Source organism: Pteropus vampyrus, unplaced genomic scaffold (assembly GCF_000151845.1).
Source record: "Pteropus vampyrus isolate Shadow unplaced genomic scaffold, Pvam_2.0 Scaffold570, whole genome shotgun sequence".
Lineage (NCBI taxonomy): Eukaryota > Metazoa > Chordata > Mammalia > Chiroptera > Pteropodidae > Pteropus > Pteropus vampyrus.
The window spans coordinates 356,558-372,024 of NW_011889351.1; the positions used below are offsets into that span (position 1 = coordinate 356,558).

General features: G+C 31.9%; 1 protein-coding gene and 1 pseudogene across 1 annotated transcript in view; one reads left to right on the forward strand and one right to left on the reverse strand.

The window, feature by feature from the left end:
* Positions 1-15,467, forward strand: part of FBXO47 (F-box protein 47) — a 26,616-nt gene that overhangs the window by 6,376 nt on the left and 4,773 nt on the right. The window contains exons 3-10 of the mRNA XM_011384302.2: positions 195-365; positions 2,993-3,069; positions 4,388-4,465; positions 6,382-6,490; positions 9,585-9,761; positions 10,700-10,846; positions 11,495-11,637; positions 14,834-14,993. Coding sequence (XP_011382604.1) covers positions 195-365; positions 2,993-3,069; positions 4,388-4,465; positions 6,382-6,490; positions 9,585-9,761; positions 10,700-10,846; positions 11,495-11,637; positions 14,834-14,993 — 1,062 coding nt within the window. The remainder of the gene's footprint in view (positions 1-194; positions 366-2,992; positions 3,070-4,387; positions 4,466-6,381; positions 6,491-9,584; positions 9,762-10,699; positions 10,847-11,494; positions 11,638-14,833; positions 14,994-15,467) is intronic.
* LOC105308364 lies at positions 13,710-14,104 on the reverse strand (annotated as a pseudogene).

Here is a 15,467-nt window from a genome sequence, read left to right on the forward strand (position 1 = left end):
ATATTTTTAATTCATTGAGCATTGGATTTAAAACAATTCTAAGATTCTCCCCCTTTCCCCCACTTTTATTATTTATTTTTATTATTATTTAGTATTATTATTAATGAGCTAACTTATAAGTTAATACATTGTACTAATAGTGACATCTTGTATTTAAGCCATTCATTTTTATGTATATAATTTTCTCTTGGTAGTGAAAGATATCAGCATGCTAAGTATGGTGTCCAAAACAGTCAGCCAATACATTATTAATTATATCTCAACCTCATCAGGAAGCAAAAGACTTTTACTACAGGACTTTCATAACCTTGAGCTGCCTGGCAGGAAACAAGACTCCTCTATACTGGAATACTACAAATCTCTAGGTAATTTATGTAATAGAATTGTAACAAGTAAAAAACTATACTTAATTAAGGGGAATTTATTATACCATTCTGCAAGACCTGTGGGGAATGGAATATTTCCTAAAATGTGCCTATTTTTATGATGCTCTTACTCTTCAGTGTGAGGACTTTGCCTTAACAATAGTCCTTTATATTTATCTTTAAAGGTGAATGAATGGACTTTAATGTAAAATGTCAGTATTTGTGATTTTATGTGGATACAATGTCACCTATATTTAATGTCTAGGTGGCTTACCAGTTTAGGAAATTAATGTATTTTCTATTCTTTACCTTCATTGGATCTAATGAATTTTATCTTTATACCATTTTTCCCTTTCAACCATAATCTATTCCTTAAAATAGAAAAGAAATTTAAACATATTGTTGGGGGAAATCACTTATTCTTTTATCAGAAACAATGGTTTTCTTTTAAAGCACTGTACACATTTACTAATAAATCATTACGTTATGATTAAATTAACCATATCAAAGGAAATTTGTATAATCTTTCTTCCCTTGATTTGTATTCATTTGTCTTTCACCCCATTCATTGATTTCATTCTCCCTAAGAGCGCTGAAATAAAATTCTAATTTTGACTTGATTAATGACACAAATTTAATTATGAAGTCACCTTATAATTAACCAAAGCATGGTAATAAAATCATGCATAATAGTAAGTTAAGTGAATGTTACCTTTTAGTAGCCTAAGGATACCTAGCTTTAAGATAATAAAGACTGTATAGATGTGTAAATGTATCAAAATGTATTTGACAGTATATTTAATAAGACTAAATGAAAGATGTGTAATCTGATTACAATGTTATTGGCTTCACTATGTTATAGTAAAGCTTATATCAGAATACATAATAACTTTTTGCTACTTGTCATTTTAAATATCTTTTTTCAAACATCATTTGTTGCAAAGGAAATGGTACTTGGATAAAAGAGTTTATTCTTTGGTTTTGATCTGAAAGAATTTTTTTCCCTGACCAAGGCTCAAGTGCTTAAACAAACAGAAAAGCATTAAGACAATAATATAGATAATTCAGTTAAAAAATACAAGTGTGTATTGATCTTAATAGCTTTTTAAAACAGATTTATTCATGTAACGATTTCAACCTTCCATTTAATTTTGATGCAACACCTGGCTTATGACCGATTCTTTAGATAAATGTTTGATGTACTTACCATTTTTTCATGTTGCCATTTCTATCTGATCTCTTCTTGTTTTCACACATTAAAATAACATTTTCAGAATCCTGTGCTCTGAAGATTATAAATTTTAATTTGCTTCTTCATACAAAACAGAACAGATGGCCAGTATGGAAAGAACATTACATCTGACTCTATTTTAGTATGAAGAAATTTAAAAAGTTGGTCTCTAAAGGGTATAGCAGTGCACCTGTGTTAAAAAAAAAAAAAAATAAGTCAGCCAGTATTGGTTTTTATGGTAAATTGCAACTCTTAAAAATAGGAATTTTACATTAGAAAAGGCAACCAACATACAATTATAGCTTACAATTCCCCAGCTATGATATGCCATGGGACTGGATGCCAAAACATAAAAAGAAAAGAACTCAGCCTAAAAACCAAACACTGAAAATGTCTTTTTATGTACAAAAATAGAGAAGGTTTACGTTTAAAGCTCAATTCTGGTCATGTGTTACCCAAACATAATAACTTCTAAAAATAAATTAGATTCCCATAGATTCTACAGAATTACATAAAGTAGTTATTATATTGTTAAAAAGTAAGTGCAGAAAAGATAAAACTGAAGAAAGTCATAATATTCAGGTATATATTTTCTTGCCATATATCTTATTTTTAGTTTGAAGACATGTACCCTCACAGGAATGTTAACAATGTATTACCATTTTAGGAAAACAGACCACTTAAAGTTAGAGGAAACAAATCATGTACTTCCTGTCACTGTAGTTTATTTTACATATCTCACTGGGAAACTGAAGTTTTTTTCTTTTTTAAATATCTAAACACAAAATTCTATACATTCTTAAAATGCAAACCCCATAAAAGGATATCTTTAAAGGAAGAAATAGATATTTTATCCAAACCGGCTGATTTCTGAGAGCAAAAAATACTCTAATCTCTGAAATTTTAAGTACTTATGACTTTAAATTTTTTTATTTGGAGAAAGGAATACAAAATCTCTTTTCTCATTCTTTCCATGTTTTTTATTAACAACTCAAAACATTTTCCTTCATGGACATGAGGTTAATTTCAAGAGATACTCAAATATGTTTTCTATGGAATAAAGATAAAATAAAGTTTCCCTAGTGTATTTTGTATCTTGTTATTGTATCTTTTTAAATCTAAATACTTTTCCATATCCGTTCTATAGTATCAATTTCAAATATTTTAAGATTTTATGCCAATGCCTCTTAGATGGACATCAGAGTCACTTGATAATCACCATATAAGAGTTTCGTACCCTTCCTCCTAAACTTCCTCTTAAAAACCATATCAGCTCACAGTCCACTATGATATTCCATACTTGACTTTCAGGAAATGTTATGTTGTGCTTTGTTGATATTCTTAACTTAATTGGATCGTTGTTGCCATTTTTTCATGTGTCTCCTTACTTTCTCAGGGTTACTCTTTAAGAGATGTACGTTGCTGCTACCTACAAAGGAAAGACTGAAGTATATTCACAAGATACTCGCAGAGGTAAGACCATAATTCTGAATTAGTTTACAATCTTGATTTCCAGTAGCGATGTTTTATTGTCTTAGATTCATTTAAAATCCATCCTTAATTGGTAGAACTTCATGAATTAGTACTAAAAAATTAATTGATGATAATCTAATACTTTACCAAGTACTCAAAGATACTTGAGCAAAATGTAGTATAGTAGTATAGTAGTCCTACTTGTTACAAAATAATTTTTATATATAACTAAGTACATCGCTTAAATTTATTGGGTTTAACAGAGTATAAAAGTATGTTACCCCACTTAGGAATCCTGAGGATTTTTAAAGTGGCGATTTAGATATTTTATTAAAATGAAATAATTTCTGAATGTTAAAATCTTACTATTTAAATATACAAAAGCATAGGAAAGTATTTTAATACATAAAATGATAACACTTTTCTGATAATTTATAACTTGGAAATGTGTATCAGTGTTTTGGGGCATAATCTTTATATGAGCAATTGAGTTTTACTATACAAACCCAAACATACATACAATGCTGATGGCTCAGTTCTATACTGAATACTATGCAAACTATTTCTGATGCACAGACTTTTTTCATGTCAGTATGTGCATTGAATTCAGATCTATGTTAGTGGAGTAGCTTTCCAGGTAATCTTTCTGCCATCCATTTCTTCAGTCCCCAAGGCATTCTGTACACTGAATCATAAAACTCACTTTCATCAAGCTAATTTTCTTGCGTTAAAATCTTTCAGTGGTTACTCAATTTCAGCAAAATAAGGTCCAAAATCCATATCTGGTATTTAAGGTTCTCTGTGACGATGCAACCTTACTTCCTACTACTTTGAGCCTAATTAAGCTGGTCATATCTTTCTTCTCAAGTAAACTTTTGTTATTCCTACCTCAATACAATTTTGTCCTTATTGTTTCTCTTTCCATTTGTTATAGCTGAATCCTACTTTAAGCCATTGCTTATTTAACATCCTCATTAGCTTTTAAAATCATTCCCAAATTTATTATTTCCCTGCTTTCATATTGTCTGATATAGTACTTTTTTGGTCATTTTAGCATTTATATATATTCTAACCTCAAGTATGGAATAACTTCACATGTGTATATCTTATTCTCTTAAATAAATTGTGAGCTCAAAGGCAGCCTTTGTTTTATGTTTCTCTCAATCTCCACTATATACCACAAAACTAATCAGTTATTTAGCATTTTAATTATTTTCAGTTAATACTGAAAAATTCCTATCTATTTTCATTAAATTTGAATGTCAAATCATTTTACAGTTCCATTATAAAGGAGGAATTAATAGTTTTCTCTTCACAGGTTTCCTGTTTTAAATTCAATGGCTGTGCAGCTCCTATGCAATGTTTAGGATTATCATGTTATGGCATGTTTTTACAGGTACATTTTTTAAAATGAAAGAAGAAAAGGAATATTTTTGAACTGTTGACAAGTAAAGCATTTAATCTATTGTTTCTTGGATTAATAAAAGTAATAATAATCTAAAAAAATAAAATAAAGTTGTAAAAATTTGAGATTGTGTTAACCTAATGTTTATCACCTCAGATTTTCTTCTTGGATTTCTCACTGGTAAGAAATGTTTAACATTTATTTGCTCTATACCAATGTCCTCAAAGTTTCTAACCAGTATTGTAAAGACTAGAAATAGTGTGGGGTGAGAGGTGTGTGTGTGTAATGAGTTTTAATTCTTGAGCTAGTTATTTAAGATGTTATTTTAGAAAATCAACTGTATGAAAAAAATTCTAACTATGGTAAGTAATAAATGTAGCTAAACTTATTATGGTAATCGTTTTGCAATATATACATATATAAAATCACTAGGTTGTACACATTTAACTTACACAATGTTATGTGTCGATATATCTCAGTAGACCTGGGGAAAAAAAGAAATCAACTGTATGAATTTAAGAATTTTTGACTAATCATTTATTGTAAACAAAGAAGATAATAACATCATAATTTAACGTTATTCAATATTAATAATCATACCTTACACTGTTCTAAGCAGTTTACATGTACTAACTTATTTAAAACTTATAACAACCTAATGAGGTTTACAATAGTCTTATAACAATCTTGCTATATCCCAGCCTGCCAGCCAACATCTGCACATCCAGATTCCAGCAGCATAGTCCCTCCTACTAGCTCTCTTTTCTTTGGGACAGGTAATATAAGTACATGTATTTATGTAAAATTCAAAAGGTAAAAAATGGTATAAAGTGAAAAGTAAGTCTCCTTCCCCAACCTGTTCCTTGTCCACTGGGTTCCCTTCAACAGAATTTATCAATGTTAGCAGTTTCTTATAAGTCCTTCTAGAAATAATAATATGATTAATTTTTACACTACTGAAATCCAGGTCAACTATTTTAAGAAAAATTTATGTGATTGATCAACTTTTTCAAAATCTAATTCCAGCTAGCCCTTGAATGACACAAGGGTGCTTACCCACGCACAGCTGAAAATCCACATATAACTTTTGACTCCTCCCGAATTTAAGTTGTCCCTTGGTGTCCAAGAGGAATGGTTCCAGGACTTCCCATAGATACCAAATCCATGGATGCTCAAGTCCCCTATATAAAATGGAGTAGATCAATGCATACAGTCAGCCCTCCGCATCCATGGACTCCCAACTTCCTTATTGAAAACAGTGCAGGTATTTATTTTTAAAAATCTGTGTATAAGTGGACCTGCACAGTTCAAACTCATTGTTGTTCAAGGGTCAACTGTATGGTGATACACCATTTGAATTTCCTTTTCACATATATTTAACTGTACATTTGGGTTTGCTCAAAGGTAATTATTAAATTTTGTCCTAATAAAAATTTTTTGCTTGTTCACATCCAACTGTCATAAATAAATGCTCATAATTGTCGTGTTAAAAAGATATTATCAATAATTAAGCAATATCATAAATGATAGCTAGAGGGGGTCAAACGGGTTCTACTATAGTATAAAACTAAGCCACAGTATGGTCGTGAGTCAGATGCCTAAAGCTGTGATCTAGGGTTTGGGCCTTTGTTATTTTTCTCATACTGACAGAGTTCAGGATTCAATACCATTTAGCAGTTCTCTGAAAAGATACACCCTTTACAACAACAACAACAAAACTGGATTTGTAGCATTTCTAGGTTTTGTTTATGTAAAATTTTTTATTGATTTCAATGGTTCTATAGTGGATAAAAATTGAATATCACCTGGCTCATGTGCTACAACAGTTATGATAAGGCAGTAGTAACTTATGTTTTGATTTGATGATCTGAACATTTGCAATATTTCCTTTACTTTATTGTCTTCAGACATTAACAGCAGGTTGGGATGAACTCGAGTGCCATCGTGTTTATAACTTCTTATGTGAGCTGACTAATCTCTCCCGCAAGATGCAGACCATTGTCTTCAGTAAACCAGGTAAAGAACTACAATTCAGAAATAACATTAAACAGAAATTAAAATAGAAAAAAAGTAGAGTTCAAAGATGTACTTAAAAATAAACTGTGAAAAATAAAAATAAGATTTCAACTAGGAAAAAAAGTAAAATAAAAAATAAATTGTGGCATCTATTTATTATAAAAGGACAAAGAAATGTAAGGTAATGATAAACACTAAATTAGATAGTAAGCACAAGTAGCATGTGATTAGAGAAAGAGAAGTACTCAGAGGGCTTCAACTCTATTAATAGTATTTTATTTCTTAAGCTGGGTGAAGGATACAAAGGTGTTCATTATAGTATTCTAAACCTTTGTATATATCTGAAATATTTCATATTTTTAAAATTATAGAACCCTACAATTCAGCAATGTCAACCTGAGAAACTCCCACAGTGTGCACAGGAAGACACATAAGAATGAGCATTGCGGCATGTAACCATGAAAAGCTGCAAACAACCTAAATGCCCATTGTCAGAAGACTGGATAAATGAACTGTGGCATGTTCATACAATTAAAACCATTAGTAGTTAAAATGAATGAACTGAAGCCATGTGTATTAATATAGATAAATCTCAAAATGTGATTTGATAAAACTTATCAAATGATACTTTCAATAGGAAGCCATTTATAAACATCTTAAAAACATGAAAAATAACTATATATATTCTTTATGATTATATACACGTGTTGAAAAGTATAAGAATGTAGTTGGAAGATATGATAGTTAATTTCGTGTATCAACTTTAGTGGGCCAAGTTACCCAGATATTTGGTCAAACATTATTCTAGATGTTTCTTTGAAGTTATTTTTTAGATGAGATTAATATTTAAATGAGTAGACTTTGAGTAAAGCATGTTTCCCTCTGTAATGCGGGGGCCTCATCCAATCCAAACTGTATCGGTAATGTTTTATTTATTTTTCAAAATCGGAAGCAAATTTAGCAAAAAGTAAAGTTTGTATCAAACTAAGTGTGTGGTACACAGTATTTGTTATAGCATCTCTGCTTTTCTCATCTTGAAATATTTCATTATAAAACAAATTATGGATTAAAAGGCAGAATTAGAAGCCCAATGAAACAATACAAAATTATTTTATCATGTCTTTCTCTTGATCAAAAACTTTATTACCTCCCTAATATCTTCAAAATAAAGTCCAAACTATATCTTCAAAATAAAGTCCAAACTATAGTGGTCTTCACATTCTAATCCTAACCTACTTTTTCAAACTATTGCCCATTATTCTCTATATCAGTTTGATATAGAGTAGGCGTATTGCTCTACTCACTCTCAGACATTTTTTACACATTTCTATCTCATACCTTTTATTCCCTTTTTTCCCCCTGGAAAACCATCTCTCCTTATCCTTTAGGATCCAATTTGCCTGACCTCCTCTGTAAAACCTTTCCTGATCTCCCCAGGCCTACAGTAATCTTGCTCTGCTAAACTTCTCTGTTATTTGGCTTAGCATATCACAGGTTACTTATTTACATATGGCCTTAGATCATTGACAGATCTTCCATTCCTCAAAAAGTTAAATAGAATTATCATATGGCCTAGCAATTTCACTCCTAAGGGAATTGAGAGCAGGGACTTGGACAGATTTTTGTATGCCAGTGTTCATTGCAGCATTAATCACAATAGCCAAGTGTTCATCAACAGATGAATGGATAAATGAAATGTGGTATATACATACAATGGAATATTATTAGCCATAAAAAAGACTGAAGTTTTGATACATGCTACAACATGTATGAACTTTGAAAACATTATGACACAAAAGGACAAATATTGTATGAATCCACTTATATGACTTACCTATAACAGGCAAATTCATAAAAACAGAAAGTAAATTAGAGGTTACCAGGAAGTGGAGGGAGAGGAGAGTTATTGTTTAATGGTTACAGAGTTTCTGTTTGAGGTGATGAAAAGTTTTTGAAATAGACAGTGGTGATGGTTAAACAAAATTGTGAATGTAATTGATGCCACCGAATTGTATACTTTAAAAATGGTTAAAATATCAAATTTTATGTTATATATATTTACCATAATCTTTAAAAATTAATAATGTAACATATTAAAAAAACTATTGAGTTATATACTTTAAATGAGTTCATTGGTATGTAAATTATATGTATTTCAATCAAAAAAAATGCAAAATACCACTTCGTAGCCACTAGAATGGCTAGAATCAAAAAGTCAGATAACAGCAAGTATTGGTGAGAATGTGGAGAAATTGGAACCTTCATACATTGCTGGTGAAAATGTAAAATGGTTCGGCCACTTTGGAAAACAGTCTGGCAAGTTCTTCAAATGATTACATATAGAGTTACCATATGACCCAGCAATTCAACTCTTAGGTATACCTTCAAGAGAAATGAAAACATATGTCCACATAGAAACTTGTACATGAATGTTAATAGCAGCATTATTCAGAATTGCCAAAAGGTGGAAATAACCTACATGTCCATCAATGGGTGAATAGATAAACGAAATGTGGTATATCTATACAGTGGACTCTTATTTAGCCATACAAATGAATCAAGTACTGATGATACATGCCATAACACGGATGAACCTTGAAAATATTATGCTGATTGAAAGAAACCAGTAACAAAAGACCACATAATTTAGGATTTAATTCATATGAAAGTCCAGAATAGGGAAATCTATAGAGACAGAAAGTAGATTATTAGTTGTTTAGGGCTGGGGCAGTAAAGTACAAAGGGATAGGGGAATGATGGCTCAAAGGGCAGGATTTCTTTTTGAGGTGATCAAAATGTTCTAAAATTGACTTGGCGATGGCTGCACATATCTGTGAATATACTAAAAACCACTGAATGTATGCTTTAAATGGCTAAATAGTGTGGTGTCTTTAAATGGCTAAATTGTGTGGTGTATAAATTGTATCTCAATAAAGCTATTTTTAAAAAGAGTCCCTTGATCTAAAATTTTTACAAAGGCAAGTAAATTAATGCTTTCAGTTATGAAGCATATTAATGATGTATGTCTTTGACCTATCCATTATGTACATCAACCTTTCTAGGAGGAATGGTTTACAAGATTTTGTTTTCACAGGAAGTGCCCGAAAACTAGAGTTAAGGATCAGACTGTTCTGTAGGAATGTCCTACTTGATCATTGGACACATCGAAGTGATTCTGCTTTTTGGTTGACACGTATACTAAAACCTTGGCCAATGGTGAATCAGGCAAGATTACTGTATATCATCTTTGGACCAATATCTCCTCAAGATGGTAAGCATCTATTTTTTAGCAACATATGTTATAAAACTTGTTAAATTACTTTTACTTTAGGAAGCATATCTTTTTGTACTGCTCAGTTTCATCATTACTAATGACTAAACTGTGTTTCATTTCATAGATGTATTGCCACATTAACCTGTGCATAACTTAAGCTTCAAGATAGAAATTATTCTCCTGTAGGCCATTACTAAATATATTCCTATTATCTCTGTTTTACCTAAAACAGCTACTTTTCATTTTTAAACATTATCTTAACTCAAGAATATATTTGCTGCTGAAAGGGGCAAATAGTGCCAGGGAATAAAAGTAGTAGTCAGAATAGATGTTTTACTCAATTTGGGGTGCGTAATATAATTTCTTGCAATTTTTTGCCTGTATAATTAAGTTTGAATTAATGTTAAAATTAGAATACAGTTCATTTGTTCACATTGCCTTATGTTGGAGGTAACCAGTTTAAAGAAGCAAGAAGCCAATCTGGAATTAAATTTTGTTGTGTTTGTAATTCACAAAAAGAATTGGTCATGGGGAAATAATCAAAAATTGACTGAATTACTCTATTTTGATATAAATGTTCAGAAGATTCTCAAATATAGCATATTCTATTTTCAGATTTTATTTTAGTAAGATTACATTAATTATTCCAATTTCTGTTTTAGGGTTGGCATTATCTTTGAACTAGAAGCCCTATTCTGCCGGTGAAACTACCTTCTCTTTACTTCATTTAGCTATTATTGCTGTGCTTTATCACATCAGTCAGAGACATTCAAATTTATACTGTTATCAGAATTGACCTTTCATTATGAAAGTAGCATGTATAAGTAATGAATTTTATTATGCAATTCAATTTCTTTCTTAAACAATCCATGAAGTCTTTGTCATAAAGCCAACTATTCTTTCATAACCTAATTTTTGTTTTAATTATCATTCAGGACAGGTGGTTTGGCAGAAAATGATAGAAGAACCTACAGATGAATCCAGTCTGAAAGGTTTGGCTGATGCCATTAAATTACTATATGACACAGGCGTCAAAGAGTGGACAGCAGACGATGTTATCAGTCTTGTAGATGAACTATCAGGTAAAAAAATATATTTATCACACAAACAGAAATTTATTATTAGAATACAGTTAGAAAATTGTAATTCTATAGGTAACAAATGACTTATTTATTGGATATCATTAAATGCTAAAGAATTTGGCATTGTTTGAAGAGAATGCATATAATCAACTTTCTTTCAATTGTAAATTTTATAAATATATATTATTACCATTATTATCCAAAATCTTCATAATTTATTAACTCATTTATTCTAATTTTTCAAGTTCTCAGAAACACTCTCCTAGGTTGTATGAAAAGAAACTCTTTCCTGTTGGTATAGCAGAAGTGAAACAATTTTTCCCATTCATGCATAATCCTTTAGATTCTAAAATTTATAAAATTTCTTTTCTTTCACAGAATTAGACGACCTTGCCTGTTGAACGATGTGTAGGAAAAATGCTTTGACTATATTACTAGTACATTTGTAAGAACTGTCATAACATGGTAGCAATCTCCATCTCCAGTTAAATGCTATAATTGAAAAACTAAAGCATTTTTTTCTGAACTTTTCTCTTGGCACTAATTGTATTTCTATCAAAGTGATGTAATATTACATATAATTAACGATGTTTACTATAGCTATTGTATAATTTCTCATTCAATAACTGTTCTTCCTTTAATAAAAAGTGGTTCCCCGTGAATGGCTTCTAGAGAATAATGCACGTCTCCTAATCCTAAGTGGGAACAACATCTGTTTCACTTTCATGGCTAGTAAAGCTGTAAATGGACGGGCCATTGAACTGGCAAAGCTGATAGTCTTTTTGGCTTTGGTAAGTAAAAATAAGTTTTTCTCTAGCAAGTTGTTTAACATTATAGTTGACCCTCCAGGGACCTGCCCTGAAGTAACCGAAATATATACAAAACATTTTGAAAGAATAATTATTTAAGTATACATTATATATATTTGTAAATTTTTAAAATATATTTAATAAACTATCATATTTGGAATTATTCCCTGTATTAACTACTCCCCACTTCATATCTAGATTGTCATGCAGCTCTGCCAAGTTATATATTCATTTTTAAAATTCCATTAAAAAAATAAAGTACCCCATTTGATTCGCTTCAGAATAATTAATAGGCAGCAGAGAGAGCATATGAAAGTCAGTGGTGGTAGAGATGAAACAAGATTGGTAATTGTTGAAGCTGGAAATGGTACTGGCGGTTCATTGTACTAGTCTCTCTACTTTTGTATAGTTAAAATGGTTTTCAAAATAAAACATTTAAAAATATATTTAATACTCATTCATTTGACACAGATTGTGTTTTTACCATGGGCCATACATTGTGTGAGATTCTAGGACTATGGAAATTAATAGAACAAATCTCTAACCAAAAGCTGCTTATAGTCTTTTAAGAGATATCAAGGTATATATAAATAACTTCAGTAAGATAAATGCTAAAATATAAGTACAAAAAGAAACAGAAGTGGCAAAGGGGAGCCAATATTGGGTGAATGTATAGGACAGAGAGAGCTTCCCCAATCCCAGTAGAAATAGATTTTTAAAAATGATTAGAAGTTCACCAGGCAGAAGGGACAAATTATTCAAGCATGTACCTACATGCATTACACAGAAATCTCATTTATTTGGCTACCATTGCAGATGTCAGCTCAACCAGTGCTTCAAAAGCAATGAAATAATCTTCCATTTGGATGTTGTGAGCAGTAATTGAATGTAATCCATTTCCTATGAAATGGAAACAGAATCTTTACCAACTCAACTGATTAAAACATGAATGAAATCTCTGTGGCTCTTTTGAAAATGTGAAAATGTAAAGAAAGCTACTAAATTAATTGTATTCTCGATGTAAATATTTATTTTAATAATTAAGTTGATTCCCTCTATGAGAGAGAGAGAGAGAAATGGAACTGCGTGGCTATATTCACAGGACTATAAGCAGCTCAGTATTATTTCTAAAGGGTAAAATGTATGGAAGGGGAGGAGGAGGAGGTGAAAGATTAGATAGAAAGGGAGAGGCCAGATGATGAAGGGCCTTGTAGATCATCTGTGGAGCTTGAATGCATCCTCTAATAGGGAGCTGCCGAAAAGTTTTAGGAAGGGGAGAGACAGGATCAGTTTTAAGTTTGTGAAAGTTCACTTTGGCAGCACTATAGCAAACAGAATGGCAAGGAAGTCACTAGAGATGAAGAAGCCTTCTCTCTAAAGCCTTTTCTGATTAGCATCTCAACTCTATTAATTTTCCCTAAATTACCTTTGTCTTCTCTTTATTTTCATTTCTTAATAGTGTTCTTAAGCAATTTCATGTGTGGGGTAAGTCATCTGTGAAATATATAACAAATTCTTTGAAATTTTTTTAAGTTTTATTTTTATTTTTTTAATCAAAGAAATGATTTTAATTTTTCCCCCATCCTTCTCCCCTTTCCCCCCACCCACCACTAGTCCGTTGTCCATGTCCATGAGTCTCTCTTTGTTTATCCTGTTCATTTGTTGCTTTTAGGTTTATATCCCACATATGAGTGATATCATGTGATTTTCAACTTTTTCTATCTGGCTTATTTCACTTAATATGATTATCTCGAAGTCCATCCATGTTGTCCCAAATAGCAGTATTTCATCTCTTATGGCTGAGTAATATTCCACTGTATATGCATACCACAGCTTCTTTATCCAATCATCTATTGTAGGACACTTTAGTTGCTTCCATATCCTGGCCACTGAAATTCTTTTTTTTTTTTCTGGCTCATATGAACTGTTTATTATGATTAAATACCATTTCCAATACTGTCTGTTGCTTCCTTCTCTGCCCCGCACTGAGCCCCAGGAAGGGGTCTCAAGCAGATGATGGGCCAGATGTGACCTTCCCCAATGCCAGCACAGGAGCCCGGGTTTTGAAAAGGCTTTATTGGTGGGAGAGTGGGGGGGTCAGTCCTTCTCCGCCGCTGCCTTCCTCATGGCCGCAAGGACGTTGCTCAGCTCCTCCCACTTCTTCTTGGTGTGGATGTGTGTCCCCACCCTTTTCTTGATGAACTTCAGGGCCCGCTTATCCTTGGAGACCTTGAGCAGCCCCAGGACGTGCCGCTTATAGGGGGCAAAGCCACACACCTCTTGTATCATATTCCACACAAACTTGGTGTGCTTGGTGAGGCGCCCGCTGCAGCAGCTATGCCTCGGCTTGCTCACATTCTTGGTCACCTTGTGACCCTTGTTGAGGCCCATGGCCATTGAGTAGTGCACAGCCATGGCTGCTGCTTCTCAATGGCTGCCGCAGCTGAAGGACTGAAATTCTTTGAAATTTAGAACTATGTCACTTCTTCCATAGTGCCTCATACTATGCCTTACACATAAGTGTCTTTCCTGTCAGATTAACATCATTTAGTTACACAACTATGAAGTTTATAAAGCTGTATATTATTTGGCTATGTGAGCTAAATTGGCCATTTAGAATGTTAGTAAATAAATCTTTTTCTTTTCAGTTTTAGCTATTAATATGTAGTCTTTAAACATTTATCTTTGAAATAATAGATAAATATTCCCTACAACTCTCAAGGTGGCAAGTTGATAACACTATAGAGTTCTGATGCCTATTGAATTTTCCTGTTTGTTGTCACCCTGATTGGACCCCTTAAAAATAGAAGCCCTGTCTTTATGGCTTACTATTGTATTTCCAGCTCTTAGCATGTGCTCAATAAATATCTAGTGAATGAGTGAATGAGCAGAAGTCTTATTTTTTATATTGTTTTCAATATTAGATTTTACATTAGTAAAGAATATTCTTTGATAATTTTGAACCAGACTTTTGTCATACATTTTCCACTAAAATTGAACCATTTAAAAGCAAAGGAGTATTAGCTATAAGAGCATTTCCCACTTACAGACTAAATATAATGTTATGTGTAATAAATTATGTAAAATCATAAACAATCATAGTTAATAATACTATTTTCAAATTCTATAGCTTTCTTCACATGAAAATTTACCATAATGCTTTGTATATCTAAATCAGGTGTGTGAGAAAGAACTATACTGCATGGATTGGGCAGTTAAAATGATGCAAAAAGTCTGTAAGGTCTTTAGTACTCCAGTGGAAAGAAGTAACTTCCTGCAGAGTGTGGCAAATGCATTTGCATGTGTTATAATGGAAATGCTGCAGTCAATTATGTCTGGTGAGTATGCATGTAGATGGTGCACAGATATGAATAAAATGCATTCTAGTCTCTGCTTATGACAGAGATAATTCTCTGTAGATTTTTATTTCTAAACTAAGAATAGAAGAAGTAGACATTTTGTTTGTTTTTCCATGAGATATATTTAGTTCTGGGTTTTGTCACTTTTAAAATCTGGTATGGGTTTTAATGGGAAACATAAAGCTGAAGAGTCTACTCTGAAAGGAACCAGTTTCAATTTTGCACAGCAAAAAATTTTCACATACTCACTTGTCAACGTCATAATCATCATAATCATATCCTATATTTGTGTAGTTTCAATATGTATTATTTTACAGTTTTATTAGTTAGCCAACATGAAAATTAACCTTGTTTTACAGATGAGAAAACTAAAGCTTAGTGAAATTACCTGACTTGTCCTAAGTCATAAAGTTAGAAGCAATAAAGCATGGACCAGCATCCTTTTCTTCTGAC